The sequence below is a fragment of the Ranitomeya imitator genome, chromosome 2, assembly GCF_032444005.1.
Source record: "Ranitomeya imitator isolate aRanImi1 chromosome 2, aRanImi1.pri, whole genome shotgun sequence".
Classification (NCBI taxonomy): Eukaryota; Metazoa; Chordata; class Amphibia; order Anura; family Dendrobatidae; genus Ranitomeya; species Ranitomeya imitator.
The window spans coordinates 441,182,932-441,200,366 of NC_091283.1; the positions used below are offsets into that span (position 1 = coordinate 441,182,932).

General features: G+C 44.9%; 1 protein-coding gene across 1 annotated transcript in view; it reads right to left on the reverse strand.

Moving 5' to 3' along the window:
• AURKA (aurora kinase A) overlaps positions 1 to 17,435 on the reverse strand; it is a 30,248-nt gene that overhangs the window by 5,866 nt on the left and 6,947 nt on the right. Inside the window, exons 3-5 of the mRNA XM_069750933.1 lie at positions 2,876 to 3,143; positions 2,162 to 2,234; positions 772 to 963 (exon numbers count right to left, since the gene is read on the reverse strand). Of these exons, the coding sequence (XP_069607034.1) occupies positions 772 to 963; positions 2,162 to 2,234; positions 2,876 to 3,143 (533 nt within the window). The remainder of the gene's footprint in view (positions 1 to 771; positions 964 to 2,161; positions 2,235 to 2,875; positions 3,144 to 17,435) is intronic.

The window sequence follows — 17,435 nt, forward strand, 5'->3', positions numbered from 1 at the left end:
AGCCAAACCCAGGAGTAGGTGATCAATGCAGAAGTGGTGCTTGTATTTCTATTAGGGCTCCTTTCCACTTGAGAAAAAAAAAAAAAAAAAGGCTGATTTATGGACCGAAAAAACGGATGTAACGTGTGCGAGTGTCATGCAATATTTTTATTGCAACATCCGTATGACATCCGTATTGCGGTCTGATTTTTACGTACCGGTGTCCTTTGAAAAGCCGGTAATTCAGCACAGTGTACAGTAAAATCACACCGACAGGTTAGATTAGAGTAGAATATATATCTACACTAATCTAACCTGTCAGTGTTATTTTACTGTACACTGCACTGAATTACCAGCTTTTCAAAGGACACGGTACGTAAAAACAAACAAACAAAAAAAAACGGACAGCACGCGCATGGTGCGAGTGCGTGCGTTTTTCTCGCACCCATTGACTTGCATTGGCGAGTCGTCTGACAATCGCAGCATGCTGCGATTTTCTTCTCAGTCAGATTTCGGCTGGGAAAAAAAAAAAAAACACTACAAATGGAATGTCACCTGTTGAACAACATTGGTCCGAGTGCAATCCGATTTTTTATTGGATTGCACTCATCTGTTTTCCTCGCAAGTGGAAAGGAGCCCTTATACTTGTCCTCCGATTGTGCCACTCCTGACTTTGGTTAGTACTTTAAGTCTGTATCTGTAAGCCAAATACTAAACTAGACCATCGAGTGACTGGCTATTTGTAATAAAACCCACCTCACTCAGGAAATCTGCAGCAGACCATGCACTCACCTCAAGTGAGACTGGATTTCCACCTCTCGGCGCAGCTGGTGTTCTACCCCTGCCTTCTCCAGCTGGGACTTGAACAGAACCTTCAGCGCCAGGATGAATTTACTCTGCTTCTCACGGGCCAAGTACACATTGCCAAACTTTCCTTTCCCTAAAGGACGGCCAATCTCAAAGTCTTCAAGACACCACTGCTTCCTGCAGGAACAAGACAGACTGTAAGCCACAGTAATATTCCTGGAAGTGTGGCAGTCAGGGTATGTGCACACGTCCGGATTTTTAGTGTTTATTTTGCGGATTTTCGCTATAAAAACGCTATAATTCCGCATCAAAAACGCTAAAAATATGCATCCTATCATTTAAAATGCATTCCGGAGTTTTTGTTCAGATGGATGCGTTTTTTACCGCAAAAAAAACGCATTCCGCAAAAAAAAAAAAATGGACATGCTCATTCTTTTTGCGGATTTCTAAGCCAAAATGACTTTCAGGAAAAAAAAAAAAAAAGAGCAAAAATTCCACAAAAAAAACGCGAAAAATCCGCGCGGAAAAAAACGCGATTTTCTGCCAGAAATCTCCGGATTTTGTCAGGAAAAAAACCTGACGTGTGCACATACCCTCAGTCTTCTGAAAATAGTGAGTCAACAGAAGCTGAGTCCTGTATAACTGACAGCAATGTGTCTTGTCTGATTTGATCTGAGTCACTGAGGCTTTTCACATGTCCATTACATACGTTTTCATTTGGCAGACTAATAGGTCTGTATGAGGCCCAAGTTGCAGCCCGCACTCTTCATATCTTTTCAGACTTCCTCACATTCAGATTGCAGTCTCACCCAAGTTTCAGGTTAAGCAGGACCCAGATACACCGCATGCATCGTGGTCACATCAATGCTGCAGCCATTTAGTTTCTAAGAACTGCAAACACTGCCCTTAGTGAGAGTTTATGCCCTGAAGGCTTCTCCCTGCCTGCCGACAGTGGCCTGTACAACTAGTCAATAGTGCAGCTCAGTCCCCGATAGCTTGTTTCTGTGAAATGCCGCAGCGTTTCAGAGACTAACATACATGGCTGTGATCATACAGCCAGTGCCCATAGTCTGGGCAGCATGCATCAGCTGGCAGGTTCACTTTAAATCCTCAGGCATTGACTGATGAACAGTGTCTCTTGGAAACTCATCGCCCTGTTTTAGGGTAGCATGTTGTATCTGGGGTGACATTTATGCTCAGTCTACAGCAGAGTGGAAGGAGAGTGCAAGATTGACTAACCCCTTGCAGTCACCCAAATAAAGTGCTGAGAAGTGTTTATTTAATGCCCTGTATACATTGCAACTCTTATTCGTAATATCCCCAGAACATCCCATCATTAGTGGAACCATTCATATTGAAAGACTTATATACTCACTTTTTACCCTCTTCCTTGGGAACGACTGTGGCCTTGTTCTGATCGGCAATAGCCTTCTTGTCTATAACTGGTGCTGGGAAAGCACAAAACATGACATTCATGAGGCCTAGTGTTCACAGCAGCCACTTAGTGATTCTTGGGTGTGACTTCATGAGATTGTCTTCAATCCTCTGCAGAAAATATTTATGGCACATTGGGCTAACCCCTCAATCGTACAATAATGTCATCTACAGCAAAGTACTAACCCATATACTAAAGGACCAGTCAGCAGAATGATTGGTGAAGTCCCACTGCTCGTTGCTTTATGGTGGGGCCAATCATTTAAGTACACCTTCCTCCATCTCCCTCTGACAGCTCCGGCTTCATAGTCAAGAAGGGTATAGATAAATGGAAACCAAGCAGGTGAAAGGTGCATATAAAAAAGTTCCCCAAAATGATGCATCAAGCACCTATACTTTGGTTTGAAGAAACAATGTTGTGCACTCTGTGCGGGATGGAAATCCCCTTGTCTAGTAATGAATCACTACACACTCTTGATGAACATTTGCAGGGAGTTTATTTCACATACAGTGAGTAGGACAAAAGCAGATATGGAAGGTGGTGCAGGAAGTTTAGTGGCAAACTGGGTTTGAACAGCCATTCTGTGCCGACAGTCCCTTTGCCACAAATTGTTGTGAATGCAGCACAGACGACATCTAGTAGGAGATCCCTTACCTGCCAAGTTATTGCTCTGGGCCGGCTCCTTGTTCTCATTCACCGCCTGGGACTTGCATGGATGCTGCACTGGAGCAGTTGGCTTTGTCAGTTGTACCGTCTGCTTCTGATTGGTTAAAACTGGCTTCTGAGTGAGGACCCTCTGTGGCAGGTTGGAAGAGCAGAGGACCCTCTGGGGGCCTGTGCCATTTCCAGCTTGCTTCATCTGGGGGGCATGTTGCTGGGTAACTGGAATACGTTTTGGGCCGTCGGCCATAGATGTCAAGCTCTAAAGACAAACAAAATGCAAAACTTAAGTTAGAAGAAGGTTGTCATGACACTAGTTCTGGCATCCCAAAAGTGGTTGAGAATAGTGACCAACTGGGCTTAACACTGTAGGAAGCAGTAGAATGAAGGCTCTGACAAAAGCCTCCTCACAGGGCATGTTATCAGAGCGTTGCATAAATGAAGACCACTGGCATCCATGCATTACACACAGATGGAAATGGAAGACAACAATAAGTACAGTAAGGGGACATGTCATTTATGGTGTGGAGCAGCTGATGCACTAACTGCGGGTTCTGGCCATGTATCACATTTGCGTGATTAAGCATGTTATGGATTGTTATAGGGCAGTAGCCATTTCAGGATGGAAACTGGCCAAAGAATCTCCAACATGATCCTTACAGAAGATGCCATGAAGGAATCTAATTTTGAAACATTAGGAATTAGCTGGGGGTGAGGAGACTGGAGACCCTCTTTACTATTTGAAATGAGAATCAGGTGAACAGTGCACAGCCCATATATCTGACAGTCTCAGAGCAGGGAGCGAGGGGTGTACTTGTTCTTACAGTCTGAGACTTCCATAAAGGGGACCTGTCAGCAGGATTGTGCACAGTAACCTACAGTGTCAGGCCGGCGCAGTTATACTGATTAAAAGGATACCTGGGTGATGAAATCTGTCTTGTGCTTTTTTAAATCCTTATTTTCAGTTTTGATTTGCTCATGCTGTGGGGTGGCCCTTGGGGGGGGTCTTCATGTGGTGCTCCGATTAGGTATTCATAATGCTGACTGGTCACTGACCTGCCCCCTAGTTTATATAATCTACTAAAGTTTGAGAAAAGTCATGTCACTTCATCAAAATGACGGTGCCTGCGCACTACCACTTATCAGTTGGTGCCCATTATATTGCTGTGCTGAGAAGAAACCACCATCAGAATTAGCGTCCATCGCATTCTGACAGAGGCTACTGTGCAAGCGCCTCCTTGTCGCTGCAGCAAAGAAAATTTACACTACAACAAAAAGGAGCCAGCAGAGGCGCAGTAGCATCTATCAGTAGGTGATGATGCTACTGTGTATGACCCACCTCTGGCACAATCTGGTTGTAGTGTAAATTTGGCTGCAGCAACAAGAAGCCAGCGGAGGCACTAGTGCAGTAGCATCTATCAGAATGCCATAGATACTAAGGGCAGAGAGAGACGCCGTATTTCTCGTGCTATGTCAGCTCTCCTGACCCGAGCTTTACAGCTGCATACTAATCCATCACACCATCTTGCTGAGGTCAGGAGAGGTGCTGGCCAGTCTGTGCAGTGCAATGAGATTATCACATGTGAAATCTGGTAGTCAGTCTCCGCCCTAATGCTCAGGCACAGCTGATTGTGCCATTTTAAAGGCGATTTTTTTTTTTTTTTACCAGCACAGCAATATAATAGGCACCAACTGATAAGTGATAGTGCACAGGCACCGTCATTTTGGTGAAGCGACTCTTTTTCCCAAATACACACTTTAGTATATTATGTAAGCTAGGGGGCAGGTCAGTGAGATCAGCGACCTGTCAGCAGTCTGCATTATGAATAGCTAATCAGAGAAACACATGCAGACCCCCACAGCACGAGCATATCATTAACACAAAACTGAAAATAAGGATTAAGAAAAGAAGCACAAGACGGATTTCATCACCAGGTATCATTATAGTCAGTATAACGGCACTGACATGACACTGTAGGTTACTGTGCACAATCCTGCTGACAGGGTCCCTTTAAGTCGCGCCACTTGCTGATGGGAGCAGGGCAGGGTCCATCGGAAGATGCCAAGACCACAGATTTTTCTATACAAGGGGTTTACTGGCACAAAGTGAAAAGCAGTGTTAATATTGTCTGCATATAATCAGTGCCGTTCATCACCTGACAACCTTAGTGGGCACGTGTTGTCACAGAATGCTGTATTGTAAAGCCCACCTCACTCCCCCTTTAACCCCTTTCTGCCAGCTGACGGAATAGTACGTCAGCTGGCAGATCCCCTGCTTTGAGGTGGGCTCCGGCGGTGAGCCCACCTCAAAGCCGCGACATGTCAGCTGTTTTGCACAGCTGACATGTGCGCACAATGAGCGCGAGCGGAATCACGATCCGCCCGCGCCCATTAACTAGTTAAATGCCGCCGTCAAGCGCTGACAGCGGCATTTAACTAGCGCTCCCGGCCGCGCGGCCGGGAGTGCTCGCACTGCGGACCCCCGTCACATGATCGGGGGTCAGCAGTGCATCACCATAACCAGAGGTCGTTGATGGCCGATTGATTTGAGCGCCACCCTGTGGTCGGCGTTCAAAGCAACCCTGCATTTCTGCTACATAGAGGTGATCTGTACTTCACCTCTATGTAGCAGAGCCGATTGAGTTATGCATGCTTTTAGCCTCCCACGGAGGCTATTGTAGCATGCCAAAATAAAAAAATAAAAAAGTGATTAAAAATATAAAAAATATATAAAAGTTCAAATCACCCCCCTTTCACCCCAATCAAAATAAAAAAAAAAAAAAAAAAAAAAAAACCAAACATACACATATTTGGTATCGCCGCGTTCAGAATCGCCCGATCTATCAATAAAAACAAAGGATTAACCTGACCGCTAAATGACGTAGCGAGAAAAAAAAAAACGCCAAAATTACGTTTTGGTCGCCGCGACATTGCATTAAAATGCAATAACGGGCGATCAAAAGAACGTATCTACACCAAAATGGTATCATTAAAAACGCCAGCTCAGCACAAAAAATAAGCCCTCACCTGACCCCAGATCACGAAAATTGGAGACGCTACGGGTATTGGAAAAAATCACGCTTTTTTTTTTTTTTTTTTTTTTTTTTTAAGCAAAATTTGGAATTTCTCACCACTTAGATAAAAAAATAACCTAGACATGTTTGGTGTCTATGAACTCGTAATGACCTGGAGAATCATAATGGCAGGTCAGTTTTAGCATTTAGTGAACCTAGCAAAAAAGCCAAACAAAAAACAAGTGTGGGACTGCACTTTTTTTGCAAATTCATCACACTTGGAATTTTTTCCCCCGTTTTCTGTTACATGGCATGGTAAAATCAATGGTATCGTTCAAAAGTACATCTTGTCCCGCAAAAAATAAGCCCTCACATGGCCATATTGACGGAAAAACAAAAAAGTTATGGCTCTGGGAAGGAGGGGAGCAAAAAACGAAAATGCGGAAAAAGCTCTGGGGGTGAAGGGGTTAAAAAAAATTAGAATTATTCTTACCGTTAATTCGGTTTCTAGTAACCCACCACGACAGCACACCTGGAGGATGTTACCCCTTTCCTAATAGGGACAGGAAATGACAAGAGGTTAAATAACCCCTCCCTCATCCTCCCCTCAGTGTTATTATAAAGGACCACAGGAGAATGAATGCTTCAAATTATATTTATTCTTTTCAGAACGTATATTAAGCAAAGGGAGGGATTACTCCTGCTGTCGTGGTGGGTTACTAGAAACCGAATTAACGGTAAGAATAATTCTATTTTCTCTAGTAACCCCCCACGACAGCACACCTGGAGCAGTACCCAAGAGTAATTTTAGGGAGGGACTACAGCACTAAGGACTTTTTCTCCGAAGGCTAAGTCTTCTTTTGACATCAGGTCAAGCCTGTAATGTTGGAGAACGTATGGACCGAGGACCATGTAGCCGCTCTGCATATTTGCTCGATGGAAGCACTGGCTTTCTCGGCCCAGGAGACAGCTGTTGCTCTAGTAGAATGGGCTGTAAGCTTTCCTGGTGGTGGAAGGCCTTGAATTTGATAAGCCTCCAGGATTGCTCTTTTGATCCAATTTGCAATTGTGGATCTGGAAGTCTTCTTCCCCTTATTCTGGCCGAGAAGATGAATAAACAGATTTTGATCTTTTCTAATCTTTTCTGATGCATGAAGATAATAGAGTACCATTCTTCGAACATCCAAAGTATGGAAATGTTCCTCTTCCTCATTCTTTGGTTCTTGATAGAATGATGGAAGAATTATCTCCTGCGATTTGTGGAAATCGGAGACGACCTTTGGGAGAAAGGATGGGTCTAATCGTAGGATAAGCCTGTCCTGAAGAATCTTCATGTAGGGCTCGTTGATTGACAGGGCTTGTAGTTCACCCACTCTTCTGGCTGTTGTTATAGCTACCAGGAAGGTGGTTTTCCAAGCGAGTTTATCCATGGTTATGGAAGATAAGGGTTCAAATGGTGGCAGTGTAAGTCCTTTCAGGACTATATTCAGGTCCCAGGATGGAACTATATTTATGGATCTTGGAGATATGCGGGATGCCGCCGTCATGAATCTTCTTACCCATCTATGGTTGGCTAAAGACTGGTCAAAATAAGAGCTCAAGGCTGCCACTTGTACCTTGAGGGTGCTGGGTCTGAGACCCTTCTCCAGCCCATCTTGTAGAAAATCCAGGATCTTGGCTAGGTTTGGTTTATCTGGGTTAGGTTGCTCAGGAGCACACCACGTGATGAACGTCTTCCAGATCTTTTGGTAAATAGAATTATTTACCGTTTTGCGACTTTTTTGTAATGTTTCAATTACTCTTTGATAGTCCTCTAGTTCTCAGAATTGAGAATTCAGAAGCCAGGCATTTAGGTGTAGCCTCTCGGGATCTGGATGCAGTATTGGCCACTGGTAGAGAAGGTCTTTGACCGGTGGAAGTGCTATTGGCCCATCTATCTTTAGACTGATGAGGGCCCCAAACCAACCTCTTTTGGGCCAAAGTGGAGCCACTAGGATCACCTTGAGTTTTTTCTGCCCTTATTTTCTGCAGGACTTTTGGTAGGATCGGCAATGGCGGGAACGCGTATGCTAGCGAGAATGTCCATGGCTGGACCAATGCGTCCACAGCCAACCCCGGATCCATCGGATCTAGCGAGAAGAACTGGTCTACCTTTGCGTTCTGACTGTTCGCGAACAAGTCCACTTCTGGCTGTCCCCATCTTTTGACTAGTATCTGAAAGACTTCTGGGTTTAGGCTCCATTCTCCTGGATGGACCTCTGTTCTGCTCAGGAAGTCGGCTTGTACGTTTATCTCCCCTTTTATGTGTAGGGCGGATATGGAGAGAACATGTTCTTCGGCCCACGAAAATATTCTTGCTGGGGGCGTGACCGGATGTGGAGCTGAGCGGACGTGCGAGGCTCGAGCTCCCTAACCACCAGCTATCATAAGCGGCCCAAAGCACAGTGAGGTGACCGGAGGAGGTCAGATCTGAAGATAAGATAAGCCAGGCGGTGGTGCACTCCAGGAATGAAGCGAGGGAGAAGGAGGGGGCAGGCGCCCAGCAGGGTCCAGGTCTTTGAAGCGATGGGTAGTTGGATCCAAGATGGCGACCGCAACTCTCACCACGCGGCCGCCGGCAGCAGCAGGAGTGATGGCAGTGTGAAGCAAAGGTCAGAGCTGCACAGTGAATCACTCCACCAGCCCCAAACTCCCAGCAAAACTGAAAGATCCCTGAGCACACAGAGCTATTCACCAACGCTGCAGTCCCTGCTTTTCCCCCCTGCTAGGAATGCTGAAGGTTCAGAGCCTGAAGATTTACAGCCACTAAACACAGCCCTGACTCCTCAGACTCTCCTATTACAGACTCCAATTCTGCCCCTGTCACTGTAGCCACACTCAAATCCCTGCTGGGAGACCTGAAGCAAGCCATTCATACTGATATCACAACGGCTTTCACTGAGCTACATAAAGAAATAACGCAGATTGGCGACAGAACCTCACACATAGAGGGGAAACTGGAGGAATATACTACGGCGCACAACCAACTAGTAGACGCGCATAATGAAGCGGACGAAGAAATCATGGCCCTAAAACTGAAGCTTGCAGACCTAGAAGACCGATCCAGGCGCAATAACCTACGTTTCAGAGGAATCCCTGAGAGTGTGTCAGCGGATACACTAAAGGAGTTTCTAATGGACTTCTTCACAATTCTGGTGCCGTCAGCAGAACAGAGGGACCTGCTGATTGACAGGGCACATCGGATCCCCAAACCAAAGTCTGCTCCCAGCTCCGCACCGCGAGACGTGATAGCCAGGCTGCACTTCTACCATTTCAAGGAGGCAGTGACCAAGTCAGCGTCAGCAAAGCAAGAACTTCCAGAAAGATTCCGGAACATTCTGGTGTTCACCGACTTGTCTGCGACAACCCTGAACAGGAGGCGAGAATTCTCATCCGCAACCAAGATTCTACGGGACAACAGTATTGTCTACAAGTGGGGATATCCAGTAAAGCTCATCGTGACGAAAAACGGAACTTCACACGTCCTTGCGTCTCCCAGAGAGGCCATGACCCTGCTCCAGGAATGGTCCCTGACATCAGTGGATGAAGATACCAGCTCCCCACTAAAGAAAAGACCCCCGACACTGAACAAAGAATGGACCTGATTCTCACGCAAGTACTCTGTTACCATATGTATCCCCTGTGTGCCTATGCCAGGACACCACACTGTTATTTTTTTGCCTGGCTGGCAGGTTGAAGGGGCATGAGAATATTGCTTTCGTTTTTTCTATTCTCTCCCCCCCTTTAATACTGGATAGGAACGACTATCCAGTTGGTTCACATAGAACCGGACTCTGAGTTGTACAAGTTGTACTTGTTCTGGTTGTTGTTAATTACTTTAACCCCTTTGTTTCCCTTATTATTATCCTGTATCTGGTGACTGATTGAATTTTTTTTTCTTTTTTGTAACTGATGGTATTTCAAATATCTAGCATTAATGTGAAAGGCCTAAACAGCCCTTTCAAGAGATCGTTATTATGGAAGGAAGCCCAGGCACTCAAAGCGGACATACTATGTGTCCAAGAAACTCATTTAAATCGTGATGATACCCATAGACTACAACATAAAAATTACCCCCATATCTATGTGTCATATGCGGCGAAAAAGAAGAGAGGGGTAGCGATTGCAATAAAAGACACTGTAGCGTTCCAGCTTGTTGATAGCGTTCTGGATGATGAAGGCAGATATGTAATATTGATATGTAGCATCAATAACAAGGTGTATACAATTGCATCTATATATGCACCCAATACAGGTCAAATCACTTTTATTAAAGACCTCATAACTAAATTATCCAAAATAAAACAAGGATCCCTGCTAATCTGTGGAGATTTTAACCTCGTCCCGATCCCCAACATAGACAAATCTTGGTGCTCAAAGAAAAAGTCCCAATCCCATGCGCTGTCCCAGTGTCTTATATCAGAAGAATTGTATGACACGTGGAGGGTCCTTCATGCTTCTGAAAGGGATTATACATATTACTCCCACCCACATAAAGTATATTCAAGAATAGATCTAATAGTAGTGGATAAATGGCTCCTACAAAATATACAATCAGCAAAAATTGGGAACATAACCTGGTCGGACCACGCTCCTGTAACATGCCAAATTAAAGAGACGTACAATAATTTAACTTATTCTCCGTGGAGAATTAATAACTTCTTAATAGCCTCAGATAATATTAAATCCCAACTTAACGACCTTCTCCAGGAATTTTTTGATATCAATAGTACCCCTGACATATCCCCGACCACAGTGTGGTGCGCCCACAAGGCCTATATAAGAGGGCGGCTAATACAGATAGCAGCGCAACACAAAAAATTGAGAATGCGACAAATAGAAGAGCTCAATAAAAATATAGCAACAATGGAAAACATCCATAAACATAGCCCATCACCCACGGTATATAGGAAACTACAAAAGGCAAGATACGAACTATATCAGCTATTCCAATATAAATATGAGCATAATTTGAGGAGGAATAAAGCTAAATATTATTGGCAGGGGAATAAGGCGAGTAAAATACTTGCCAATAAGATTAAAGCGAGATTAACAAAGCAAAAAATAGCTCACATACAAGATGATCAAAAGAACAAAATATACAACCCTAAAGAAATTGCGAATACTTTCGCAAGATATTACTCCTCACTCTATAATCTCAAGACCGACAACCTTATCCCACAACCCAACGCTGAGCTAATTAATAATTTCCTGAATAGCATATCTTTACCCCAAATCCCAGAGGATAAATTGATGGCAATAAATCAACCTATAAGCCAAAAAGAAATCCAACAAACCATTCAGGCAACAAAAAATAATAAATCCCCAGGACCGGATGGTATAACTAATGAATACTTGAAGTTATTCAACCAAATATTGTCCCCACATCTATTTAGTCTTCCAAAATATATTTGAAACAGGCAAAATACGAGAAGAAATGTTACAAGCGACTATAGTCCCTCTTCCCAAGCCAGGAAAAACTCCCGATCATCCAAGTAATTTCAGGCCAATATCCCTACTAAATACTGACCTCAAGCTGTACTCCAAAATCTTAGCAAATAGACTCTCCGATGTAATCCCTTCCCTGGTGCACAGAGACCAGGTTGGATTTATCAAATCTAGACAGACATTGGACGGCACCAGACGAATGATTGACCTCATCCATGTGGCGGGGAGCGACCGGACGCCTTCTCTGCTCCTATCCCTGGACGCGGAGAAGGCGTTCGATCGGGTGCATTGGGGATACCTGTTTGAGGTTCTAACCAGATTCGGATTTACGGGTAATATTGCTAAAGCAATCACTCTGCTATATTCTCACCCATCAGCGTCGGTTACTGTCTCTGGAATGATGTCGGACAGGTTTATTATTACTAACGGGACGAGACAGGGGTGTCCGCTATCACCCCTTATATTCGCTTTGGTGATTGAGCCTCTAGCGCAGAAAATTAGATCACACTCGATGATATCAGGAATTCAGGTGAATAAAACGGAACACAAAATAGGCTTATTTGCTGACGACATCATTCTAGCGTTAACAAACCCGACAGAATCATTACCGGCAGCAATGCAAGTAATCGATTCATATACTAAAATATCATATTATAAGCTGAACGTGTCTAAATGCCAGGTATTAAACCTGACCCCTCTCACAAAACACCCCAAAAGCTTTGAGAATAAGTACCCTTTTAAGTGGGAAAATGACCACATTGAGTATTTGGGTATTCGGCTGACACTCTCGGCAGATAAAATGCTATCACTGAATTATGAGTCTCTAAGGAAGAAAATCCAAACTGACATGTTACGTATGAAGAAACACGAACTATCATGGCTGGGCAGGATTGCATCGGTAAAAATGTTCATTCTCCCACAAATACTGTATTTGTTCCGCAATCTCCCCATCATATTCCCAATGAAAATATTAAAAGAGATTCAAGCAATGATTTTAAAATACATTTGGCAAGAGAGAAAACCCAGAGTCCAAGCGGACACGCTTTACATCCCTATGAGTAAGGGTGGCCTGGGGTGCCCCTCAGTGGTCCGGTACTACAGGGCCGCATTATTCGAACAGTTACGATTCATGTGGAATAATGATGATGATCGGCACTGGATAGCAATTGAAAAACATTTGATGAGAACCTCCAATGTCTCAGCTTTTTACCATGCACATCAAACTAAAGTCCCTAATAGAAACCTAAAAATGTCCAACAATAGACGCAGCTCTGGAGCTATGGAGTGTGTTGACTAATAAATTAGGCCTTATACAAACCGCATTCCTCAAAGCTCCTATAGAGACACTGGAGCATTGTATCCCGGACCTCAAACTTAAAAATTGGAATTTACCCAAAACCACCTCAATTGGGAACTTGTATGAGGGGGAGGAATTAATTACTTTTACATCATTGAGAGATAAATACAATGTTCCTCAAAGGGATTTTTACAAATATTTGCAGATCCGGCATTTCCTAACTGAAAGGAAAAAACAGATGCCTGCACCGCCATCTAAACTTTACTCTATGCTGATGAACCTGACATCACAGATTAGAGCGCTGTCCACAAGCTACGACTGTATGTTGGAGAATACTCTGCCCTCTCTAACTACATACCTGCAAAAGTGGGAAAAAGACCTAAACTGCACATTCACACCGGATCAGTGGAGGGCAGCCTTCTTAGTTATTGGAAGCCAATCTAAATGTACTAACCACATAGAAAACGCCAGGAAATTGTTATATCGGTGGTATTTCACTCCCAGTAGATTGTCCAGGATGTTCTGCAGTTCCCCAGACACGTGCTGGAGGTGTGGAGACCCCTGTGCAGACATGCTACATATATGGTGGAGTTGTGACAGAATTAGACGTCTGTGGGCAGCCATAGATCATCTGATGTTCCAGATTTGTGGTATACCGGTGACTCTTAATGCACAGCAGGCGTTACTCGCTATTGATTTGGACTCGTTTCCCTATGAGTTCCGTACAGTGATTGTACATATTGTAGCAACAAGACTCAAAATTGCTAGTTACTGGAAAAACTCCAGGTGCCCCTCACTGCCCGAGGTCGTATCACTGATCAACGAAAATTGCCTATCTAATAATAATATAGCTCAATTTCAGAAAAAATGGAACAATTGGTTATCTTTCCGTTTAAATACCGTTCTTAAATGACTTTGCAGATTTGCATATAGAGAATGTGATTGGATAGTTATTGTAATGTCACCATTTCCCCTATCCTCTTCCCTTCCCTAATCCCCATAACGTGTTAATTATTAAGAATTTAATGTCAATAAGATGTAATGCTTGACACAATTTGTAAATAAAAATTTATGTTTAAAAAAAAAAAAAAAAAAGAAAATATTCTTGCTGATATTCTTTTTAGATCTTCGTGTCTTGTACTTCCCTGGTGGCGAAGGTGGGCAACTGTTGTCATGTTGTCTGAGTATATTTTTAAGTGGGAATTTTGTACAAGAGTTACCGCCGCTTTGAAAACTTCTACTGCTTTTAGCTCTTTGAAATTCGAGGATTGTTGTGCTATTTCGGCTGACCAGAATCCCTGGAATATGTGCTGGTCTACCGTAGCTCCCCAACCTTTTCCACTGGCATCTACTGTTATGGTCACTGCTGGGACCTGCAACCAGGGAACTCCTCTCATTAAGTTCTCTTTTTGTAGCCACCATGTTAATGAGGACTTTACATGCGGTGGTATCCGGATCTTTTTGTCTAGAGAACCTGGGGATCCGTCCCAGCTTGACAGAATATGAGTCTGAAGTATCCTGGTGTGGGCTTGAGCCCATGCCACCATCTGGATGCAAGATGTCATGGTACCTAGAACCGACATGGCCCATCTTAGAGATACTCTCTTCTTGTCCTGCAATGTTCTTATCCTTGATGTAAGCAGGGACCGTTTTTGTTCAGGCAAGAAAGATGTTTGTCTGTGGGAGTCTAATAAGACCCCTAAAAAGATCTTTGTTGTGGACGGAACCATATCCGATTTTTTGGGGTTTATCACCCAACCCAGAGATGACAGGATCTGGACTGTTTGAAGATGTTCCTGTAGAATTGGAACCGTGGGAGCCACTACCAAGAGGTCGTCGAGGTATGGGATTATGCATATCCGTCGACTTCTGATGTACGCCATCACCTCGGACATGAGCTTTGTAAAGATCCTTGGAGCTGATGATAGTCCGAATGGGAGGACATTGAACTGGAAGTGGTCTATAACTTCTCCTCTGGTGACTGCAAACCTTAGAAATTTCCGATAGGTTGGATGGACTGGGACGTGATAATATGCGTCCTGTAAGTCGATGGTTGCCATGACGAAGTCTTGCCCTATTAAAGGGTACTGTCGATCTGACGGACTCCATTCTGAATCTTCTGTAGGTTACATATTGATTCAGCGGTTTCAGATTGATTATCATCCGATGGGTTCCGTTTGGTTTCCTTATCAGAAATAGGCTGGAATAATGGCCCTTGTTTCTTTCGTCTTTTGGGACTGTGGAGATCACATTGTTGATTAAGAGATCTTCTATCCCAGTTATCAGGGTGGACTGTAGCTTCGGTGTTGATAACGTTGTAGTTTTCATTCTTTTTTGGGGATATGATGTAAACTCTATTTTCATCCCCTCTTTGACCAATCTTAAGGTCCACTGATCCACACCGATCTCTTGCCAGACTGGGAGGAAGTTCGAAATCCGACCCCCCCACTATGACGGCATCATTGCTTTCTCTGGTTTTGGGGTTGTGAAAGAAAATGATTCCTGTCTTTCCCTCCTTTCGGATAGCTCCAGCGACCTGTTTTACCCTTTCCTCTGTATTGAGGAGTATGCTCCTGCAGAGCGCGGAAGGGTCTTTTCCTAGGGTTTCTAGGTTCTGGTAAGGTCTTTTTCTTGTCTGAAGCCTTCTCCAAAAGGTCATCCAAGGCTGGTCCAAACATATACTTTCCTTTAAAAGGAATAGAACACAGCCTCATCTTGGAAGTCATATCCCCAGACCAGGATCTTAGCCAGAGTGCACGCCTTACCAAGTTTGACAGTGCGGATGATCTCGCCGTCACTCTCACGGATTCTGCAGAAGCATCTGCTAAAAAGCCTGTTGCTTTCTGGAAGATAGGCAAGGAGGCCAGAATATCTTCTCTCGGAGTACCTGAGGACAAGTGCTCCTCTAGCTGCCCCAGCCAGCGATGCATCGATCTAGCCACGCAAGTGGATACTGAATTGATGTTCAGTAAAGATGCTGACGTTTCCCACGACTTCCTTAGTAGTCCGTCCATCTTACGTTCCAGAGGGTCTCTCAGTTGGGAGGCATCCTCGAATGGTAGCGTGGTCTTTTTGGCTACTCTGGCAATCTGGACGTCCACTTTTGGGACTTCTGACCAGCATGACGCTGTCTCGGCATCCACAGGAAATCTGTCTTTAATTTCCGCTGGAGTAGTCAGCTTCTTTTCTGGGGATTCCCACTCGTCCAGAACTAAATCTCGGATGTTTTGGTGAATAGGAAACACCTGACGCTTCCTAGAACGAAGTCCTCCAAACATCTCTTCTTGCACTGACTGGGCCGTCTTCTCTTCCTCAACCTCCATAGTTTTCCTTACAGCCGTAAGGAGTTCTTCTATATCAGATGAAGAGAAGTATCTCTCTTGCTGGACAGTTTCAGAGTCCAGGGATAATTCACCCTCTGGGGGGTTCGTCCGACGTCTCTCCCTGAGAGTCCTCCTGCTCTTCCTCCTGTGGATTAAGTTTCCTTTTCTTAGCCTCAGGAGGGGCACTAGGAGATGGTGTAGGCTGGGAAAGAGTGGCCAGAGATGTTTTAATCTCCTGCTGGATTAAGGTTTTAATCTCCTCTATCAGGGATGGCCGTTCCTCGCTGATAATTTTGTCTGTGCATTCTTTGCACAATGTTTCTTGTATGAAGAGGACAGCTTCTTCATACAAACTGCGCATTTGCGGGTAGTTTTTGTTTTGCTTCCTGATGTGGGTTCCTTGTCCCCCTAAAAAGAAAGGGGAGAAGGAATCATAAGACTACAACCCACATCAGGGAATGGACACCCGGGGCCAGACTACTCACTGGGGCCGGGATGGTGCTGTGTTCTGCAGGTGCAGAGCGCGAGGAAGCAGACATCTCCATAGTCTTCACCACACAGTGGTCCTACCTGCGATGTCTTCCTGTCCAGGGCCTGAATATATAGGCGACCGGACGCAGCACCTGTCCTCCTGGATGAGGACCTCCTCCTCCGGTGTCCGGAAGTACGTGGGGGGAGAACGCCGACGTCTTCCATGCTATCTCCTAGCGTTCCTGGCTGGAACGCACGAGGAACTTCCTGATTCAGAGAAGCTGGCCGGCGTCTGACGTCATATCCGGCCGCCGGCTTCAGACCGGAAGTACCCACACACGCGCGCGGTGCGGAGGAGGAGAAGGGCTGGAGAGCTCCGAGAGGCCTCCAGCCGAAGAACGCCCCAGACCTTACCCGCAGGCGCGGAATGGCGGTGGTGAAGAGTCCCGAGTCGGAGGAGACGGGAGCAGCGACAGGGAATGGACGCAAGTCTGATCCCAGCTGCCCGGCCAGATTATCTGTATTCCCCCCGGTGACCGCTGCCGGCACAGTGCACCTGGGATGACCTCTTCATCCCTAGTAGGGACAGGAAAGAACACTGAGGGGAGGATGAGGGAGGGGTTATTTAACCTCTTGTCATTTCCTGTCCCTATTAGGAAAGGGGTAACATCCTCCAGGTGTGCTGTCGTGGGGGGTTACTAGAGAAAAAAAAAAAGTTAAAACAACCACCTGTCCTATTCTTTAACCCAGAAAGCTCTGAATGGTTTGGAGGGGGATGAGGACCCACCTTTCATCCACAAACAGAGGTAAACCCTGCTCCTAGTTTCCAGCCAGGTCTACAAACCCCCCCAACAGTCATGGTGAGGGAGGAGGAGATAATGATTCTGAGCTACAACAGGTAGAAAACAAAATCTGCAGATTGAGGGTATGTGCACACGCTGCAGATCCACAGCGGTTTCCTA